At 42.2% G+C, this 7,910-nt stretch overlaps 1 protein-coding gene across 2 annotated transcripts in view; it reads left to right on the top strand.

Moving 5' to 3' along the window:
• Positions 1–895: 895 nt before the first annotated feature.
• The window catches only part of TRMT10B (tRNA methyltransferase 10 homolog B (S. cerevisiae)), an 18,911-nt gene continuing 11,896 nt past the window's right edge, over positions 896–7,910 (top strand). The window contains exons 1-3 of one of the 2 annotated variants that reach the window (XM_008586968.1): positions 896–2,093; positions 6,466–6,668; positions 7,247–7,355. In XM_008586968.1, the coding sequence (XP_008585190.1) occupies positions 6,483–6,668; positions 7,247–7,355 (295 nt within the window). In that variant the 5' untranslated portion in view covers positions 896–2,093; positions 6,466–6,482. Of the gene's footprint in view, positions 2,094–6,465; positions 6,669–7,246; positions 7,356–7,910 lie in introns of those variants that run through there. The other variant, XM_008587029.1, reaches the window with a different exon arrangement.

Genomic DNA, 7,910 nt, shown 5'->3' with positions numbered 1-7,910 from the left:
CAAGGCACGTGGTTACCTGCAGGAGCACGTGAGAAGGCTCAGAGAAGCGCGCAACACTCCCGGCGGGACGCAGCTCCCTAGCGCCTGGGCTGGGAGCAGAAGCTGCAGCCTGGGCTCCGGCCCCCGCCCCCCGAGCGCCGGCCAGGTGGGAAACTACAATTCCCGGGATGCCATTCGGAGTGGGGTCAGGAACCGGAAGTGAGGCCGGAGGCGGAACCAGATGTGCGCCGTCGCCGCTGCGTGAGGTGACGGGATCAGGTACGCACTGGCTCGCTTAGGGGGTGGCTCAGGGCCTTTGGGGTCCCGCGTGGGGGCGCTGGCTCGCTCGCGGGAGGGGCGGACGCTGGGGGGGAGCAGCGTTCACAGTCCTGTGGCCTGCGGTACCCCACCTTCTGGGTGCTTCCTTTTCCTTCCTGCCTTGGCACTCGCAGTCTGTGGGACAGGCAGGACCCGCGGGAGGGTACTCTCGGGCCTGGCGTCTGGGTGTGCTAGTGCTGAAGGTGCCAGAGGAGTGGAGCCAGCTTTGGTGGACTGCAACTTAGAATGAGAAAGAAGTGTGCAGACCGAGGCAGGTCCATCATTTAGCCCCCGCGTACCTACGCTCGTCAGGTGGGACTCGGGCTAGGAAAGGTCTGAGGCCTCTGTCAGCCTGAGATGAGGAGGAGTGGAGGATTTAAGAACTGAGCAAGTACTTATTGAGCGTCTGTAAGCAAACAGAACACTCGCTTACGTTGTAGGGATGGGGGAGGTTCAGACAAAAAATAAGCAAAGTAGGCCATCTTGGAGAGCGAAAATGTGAATAAAGATAGTCATATAATTACCTGAGGGAAGAGCATTGGGGGTAGACAGAACAGCAAATGCAAAGGCCCTGAGGTGGGAATATCCTTGGTATGTTTGAGGAACAAATAGACCAGAGAGTGGGAGGAACATAGATGGAGGAGGAAGACCTTAATGATCTGTATAGGCTATTGTATGGATTTGGGCTATTTACTGTAAGTGAAATGAGGAATACTGCAGGGTTCTAAGCGGAAGAGTGATATTATTATCAAACTTTTAAGATGCTCTTATTTTATGAAGCTCAGTACTGAGTACTGGGCGTGTGCAGGTGAATTCTTCATTCTCTCTTCCCTGGAAGGGTTTATATCCTAGTGGGGAAACATAGGGAGACCAGGTGTCATACGAGGCTGAGTCAGATAATTGGAGCCCCGTGAAGGCAGAATAAATGTCATTCCCAAATTGCCAGCATGTACTGTTATGTCAGGTGCTTAGTAACTTTGTTGAGTGATTAAGTAATTAATAGTCCTAATACTCAGCACCAGACCTGCAATGGAGGCTCAGAAAAGATTTTTGAATAAATAAATGAAATGCTAAATCTGGACATAGATAATGTCCCACACAGGTTCAGCATTTCTGTGCTTCTCTGATGCCTAGCTTCGTCTTGGCTTTCTGAGGATCCCTAGGTGGCAAGCTCCTATTCAGCATTTACTGAGCTTCTGTTCTGTGCCAGGCTTTCTGCCGGTCACTGAACATAACCAAGATGAAAAGGAGGGTGTCCATCAGGAGTGTCCAGTTTACTGTATTACATATTCTTCTGGTGGCAGTTGGGGTTGTCTTTATCAGATTTTCAAGATCACTACCTCCCAAGCTCCTGGTCTGGAAACATCCTCAGAGACTACAGGAATTTGAGGAGGCATGAGATAAAAGGAAGGGAAAAAGAAGAAAAGGAATGGGAGTGGTGGTAGTAAAATTTAGTTCAGTTCAACAAACGTCAGACACTGCTGTTTGCAAGGTTTTATACTGTGAGCTGTTCAGTATTTAGTTAAATGTAGGCATAATTCCTCCTACAAAGGAATTCAGTCTGGTGGGAGAGAAAATATCAACACAGACTTTCCAATTTTTTTAAACAATGGTAATGGAAATCTCTGTAGCCCCTCCACCTACTTCTATTCTAGCTCTCTTTTCTCCTTCTCAGCCAGACTTTCTCCAAAAGGCCTCTCTCTACATCCATTGCCTCCCAGTTATTCCCCGACAGGCCCTGACACATAGGAGGAGCTCAATGAATATTCATTGACTAAATGAATGGTCAAACACAGGTAAGAATACAAAATACAATTAAATTAAGAGGAGGAAGAGATCACATGGCTGTTAACAAACTAGCATTCATTTAACAAGTTGGTGTTTTTCACACTCAACTAAAATGTAGTTGTCAGTTATTGGACCAGTTTATCTTTTTCATTTGTTTTTTTTTCTAAATGCCTAAATGCAAAACAATGCAGATGACTCTGATGGTTGGCATAACATAGTTTGTTCAGTCATCCAGAGGAAGTATCGTAACAGGGGTCTGTATATCTTTTGTTGAAGAAGATATTTATGTGGTGCTGATAACACCAAGGTCAAGGGTTTGGATCCCCTTACTGTCCAGCTGCCAAAAAAAGGAAAAAAGAAAAAAAAAAAGATATTTATAGTCAGCTTTACTGTTCATATATGAACAATTCTGAAATGTTTAAGAATAGCTTGGTATTTTCTTCATTTTTCTGGAAATATTATGTAAACTATTAAATTTTGTATATGCCATTAACTCAAATACAATTACAAATTTGTACTTACTAGTAAAGAAAGGATTTATAAGCAGAAGTAAACTGTAGCCTAAGCAGGCAAATGAACACATCTCAAATCTGTAATTTAGAAAACCTAAATTATATTTTATATATTTTACTTTAAGAAGCTGGGGGGCGGGTAAAGTAGAATAAAGTAAATAATAAAGAGCAGAAATCAGTAAAATAGAAAATATACGGTAGAGAAAATCAGTGAAACCAAAGTTGAAAAGATTAATAAAATTTATAAGCTCCTAACTGGACAGATAAAAAAAAATTTTTTTTAAAGAGCGAACTCAGGAACATCACTATAGACAGTAAATGGATGACATTTGTGAATAGCTTTATCTCAATAAATTTGACAACTTAGATGAAATGAACAAATTCAGTAAAAGATATAGGTTCCAGAGCAATTAAGTTGGAAAAGGAAGTCTTTTCTACAAATCATGTTGGACACAAAAATGATATGTTTGTGACTTTGGGGTAGGAAAAGATTTCTTAAAAAGACAGAAAGTGTTGGGCCGGCCCGGTGGCGCACTGGATAAGTGCACCGCTTGGGAAGCGCGGCGGTGCTCCCGCCCGAGGGTTCGGATCCCACATGCGGACCGGTTCCCGCTCACTGGCTGAGCGAGGCGCGGGAGCAACACCGAGGTTTGCGATCCCATTGCCGGTCCCCGGTCCAGTGCGGGGGCAACACTGAGGGTTGCGATCTGTTGCCAGACACGGAAAAAGACAAAAAAAAAAAAAAGACAGAAAGTGTTAATGATAAAAGAAAAAAATTGATAAATTAAGACTTCATCAAAATTTAAAATTTCTGCTCACCAAAAGGCATTGTTAAAAAAATGAACAGGCAAGCCACAGATGGAGAATATAGTTTCACTATATACTCGTATATCTGAAAAAGGACTTGTATTCAGAATATACGATTAATTTCTACAACTCAATAAAAAAAAGAAATTTTGAAATGAGCAATAGACTTGAACAGTTATCTTGCAAAGGTAGATATATTATGAATGGCCAATAAACTGCATGAGAAAGTGCTCAATGTCATTAATAATGAAAGAAATGCAAATTGTAACAACAAGGTGCCACTACACAAGAATGGTTAAAATTTAAAACCCTGACAAAACCAAATTTTCGTGATGGTGTGAAGCATCTGGAATGCTCATCCATTACTGACAGCAGTGTAAAATGGTACAGCACTTTGGGAAACTGATGGCAGTTAAATAGACACCTATCCTGTGTCTCTGCAATTCTTCTCTTAGGAACTTAGCCAATAGAAAACATACATCCACAAAAACACCTGTATGAGAATGTTCATAGCAGTTCTATTCATAATATCACAAACTGGAAAAATCTCAAGTGTCCATCAACAGAAGAATAAATAAATTGTGGCATATTCATATTCAATGTAGTATATTCATACTACTCAGCAATAACAAGGAACTACTGATAAATGTAGAAACTGATACATGTATGAATCTCAAAAACATTATATCGAGGGGGGGGAGGAAGTGAAGTTCTAAAGGGTATATAGTATCTGAATCTATTTATATGAAGTTTTATAATAGACACAGCTAATCTGTGGTTATAGAAAACAGCAGTGGTTGCCTTTGGCAGGTAGTGGGAATGGGAAAGAGACTGATTTGGAAAGTGCAGAAGGAAGTGAAACTTTCTGGGGTGATGGAAATGTTTAATATCTTGTGGTGGGTATGAGTGACACAGGTCCTATGCATTTGTCAAAACTCATTGAGCTAGTGTATTTTACCCCCCCCCCCACGCACACACACTCTCACACACTCACACTCATTAAAATCTCTGCATTTTAGGGCCGGCCCGGTGGCGCACTGCTATAGTGCGCCGCTTGGGAAGCGCGGTGGCGCTCCCACCGAGGGTTCGGATCCCACATACAGACCGGTTCCCGCTCACTGGCTGAGCGAGGCGCGGGAGCAACGCCGAGGGTTGCGGTCCCGTTGCCGGTCCCGGTCCGGTGCGGGGGCGACACTGAGGGTTGCGATCCGTTGCCGGACACGGAAAAAGACAAACAAACAAAAAATCTCTGCATTTTACTATTCAAGTTACTTCAAAAAGTTCAAGGAAAAATAGAAGATAATATGAATCTTTCTATGAACTTTTTGAGGTACCCTTGTGTTGGGAAAATACAGGAAAATGTTCAGGGCCTCTCAGATGTTCAGAATCTTGCTGAACATTTGATGTAAATAAGCACGTGCACCCAGGTGTTCCTTGGTTATTGTCTAATGTAATTGCACATGTGCACCCAAGTGTCCTGGGTTATGGACTTAAGTATGAAGGACTAATGGCTCTGATACATGGTGCTTCTTGGGATGCTCCAGGAGGCCACTATGGTGGCTGCTCCTAGCTCTGAGTAAAGCCTATTAATTTTTTACCCATGGCTCCCAGGATCTTTTCCTATTACCTAGCTCATGGACCTGCCTGTGAAGGGTTTGTGACCCAGGCTGTACCATGGACTTGAGGGGTCTGTGAGCCCTAGCCCTAGCAATACACCTTGTATGTAAATTATACCTCAAAAAAATTTAAAGATCAAGGTAACTAAAAAAGAATTTAAAATAATAGGGGGTTGTTTAAGTGATTTGAATTCTCTTGTTTCATAGGGAGCCAATAAATTCAAAGATGACGAATCAAGAAGTAACGGTGTAAGCATATGATTTCAGGTTAAGGAGATAATTACCAGAAGAACTAAAGACAACTGGTTAACAAGGGTTGCCACTAGAGATAAAAGGGGTAGGAGGAATAAGGATCACTACTCTTCATTATGAATAGGGCTTTTTACCGTACACATGAATCATATTACAGATTTACCTTTTTTTTTTTTTTAAGTTTTTAAAAAGATGACCGGTAAGGGGATCTTAACCCTTGACTTGGTGTTGTCAGCACCACGCTCAGCCAGTGAGTGAACCGGCCATCCCTATATAGGATCCGAACCCTTGGCCTTGGTGTTATCAGCACCACACTCTCCTGAGTGAGCCATGGGCCGGCCCCAGATTTACATTTTTAAAGGTATATTTTTCCTAAAGTAGTGCTAGTGTGACTGGATTCAGAGGACCAGCCATGGGCAATGGTCACACCACTCTTGGTCTGTGACACTTGACCATAAATTAGAGCATTTCTGACTCATTATTATCTTCCTCAGAGATTTTGAATACCACTTTGAAAATTATGACATCATTTGTTAAGTGTCCTGTAACAGTGCTTAAACATTCTCACTGGTGACTGGCTTTCTTCTCCAGTGATACTCATCTCAGTTGGGGAAGGGAATACATAGTTTGAAAAAACTAATTCTGATATATCACCAACAAACTAGAAGAATTCTTGGTTAGTTTCATTCCACTCTACCATATTTTTGGCTAGCTCTTCATCCTCCCAGGATGTTTCTAATACAGGACCTTGCATATAATAGGTGCTCAATAAATATTTGCTAAAGGACTGATTTTGAAAATCAACTATTTGAAATATAATGGGGGAGGTGAGGTGGCTTTTGCCATCTCTGTCCCACACTCAAATTATGCAATGCATTTCAAAGAACATAATAAATAACTTGGTTATCTGTGTCCCTGCAGCATCAGATAATCATTGATTGCTTGGACGTGTCAGGAGTTGTGCTTGTCCTCCAAGAAGTGTATTTGGCTTCCTTACTCCTGAACTATTTCTGTGCTGAATCATTTCTCTGGAAGACATGCTTTTCTCAGTTTAATAAATCTGGGTCTGTTTTTACACACTTCTCCTTCAGTAATACAATAACACTATTTGTCATTTGGATATAGGGAAATAATTATATAAGTGAAATGAGGTAATATCTCACATAATGGTCTTTTTCCAATCTGGTTGAAAGGACAGAGGACTAAGCACATGGACTGGAAATTGGAAGGGGATGCTCAGAAAACAGAGTCACTTGTGCTGCAGGGGCAAGAAGGCGTCCTAGAGGACACATGTGAAGATGGAATCTTTGAAACCTTCAAACTTCTGCAGATTGATGTGGACTGCGAGCGTGGGGAGGGAGAGACCCTGCCCACAGGCAGTGCAACATGGTGCTCGGTGAGTGCAGTGAGTTGCCTGGCCATAGGCTTTGAGTGATGGACTGTCCCAGAGACCTCTGCTACAGATAATAAAAAGAGATTGAGGATGAGTTTTGTGTTTTCTAAGTGACAAATTGATTTCCTGCTAACTGGTTTAAGGTTTTAGTTCCATTTGAGTCATAAGAAAAATTTTAAAAGGAATTTTTTCAAAGGGTGAGGAAATCTAAATTCTGCTTTAGGCCCTGTCCCTGATGAATTTACTGTGACCTTGAGCAGGTCACATCTCTTTTTCTGGGGCTCTGTTTTCTCTGAACACAGTCCACTCTGAAATGGTGGGTACTGATCATTCCACCTTGGGATCCTATGGAATGGAAAGAACTTGAAACGGGTGGGAGGAGGGGAGGAGAAGATGAAGGCGAGGAGCTGGGCATCTCCACAGTTGCTTGTTCCATCTCATGTAGAGGAGAGGTGGTCCTAATATCCTTTTCACTCCTGATTTTATAGGTAAGTGAAAAAATAAGTCACTGTTTCTAATATTCATTTTCCTTTTTGTGCTTATAAAGTTCTCAAACAATTTTGTTTTCTGGATAACATAAGAAAAATGTCCAGAGAAAACAGAGACACTGGGAAAAGATAGTTGCAGCAAAGAAGAGCAAAAGAAAACAAGAAAAAGAAAGAAGAAAAGCCAATCGAGCAGAAAATCCAGGTAACAATACATGAGATTGTTGGTGTAATCATATTTATCTTTTAGCAAACTAATGTCTGCATGTTCCTAGGAGAGTAGGAATTTTGTCTAAGTAAAAACATACATTTGGGAGGTAGGACCCATTGTCCTATTTTGGGGGGTATCAAAGTATTAAAGAAAGCAAAATTTAAGGCTGCTTTTTAAATATAAGCTGTCTAGTGAACAGATGTGTTTATAAGCTCAGAAGTAGAAGGAATGATACCAGTGACAACTAACATTTATTCAGTGCTATGTGCCAGGTTCAGTTCTAAGAATTTTACGTGAATTACTCTAAGGGGTAGGTATTATTATTATCCCCATTTTGTAGGTGAAGAGACTGAGACTCAGAGAAATTAAGAAGCCTGCCCAAGATAATTTAACTAATAAATGAACAAACTGAACTTGGATTTAAACCCAGCTGTGTGGCCGGCCTGGTGGCGCACTGGATAGTGCGCCGCTTGGGAAGCGCGGCGGCGCTCCCGCCCGAGGGGTCGGAGCCCACATACAGCCCGGGTCCCCCTCACTGGCTGGGCCAGG

The sequence above is a fragment of the Galeopterus variegatus genome, unplaced genomic scaffold (assembly GCF_000696425.1).
Source record: "Galeopterus variegatus unplaced genomic scaffold, G_variegatus-3.0.2 Scaffold11, whole genome shotgun sequence".
In the NCBI taxonomy this organism is placed as follows: Eukaryota; Metazoa; Chordata; class Mammalia; order Dermoptera; family Cynocephalidae; genus Galeopterus; species Galeopterus variegatus.
This window is presented reverse-complemented; position numbering and strand designations above follow the sequence as displayed.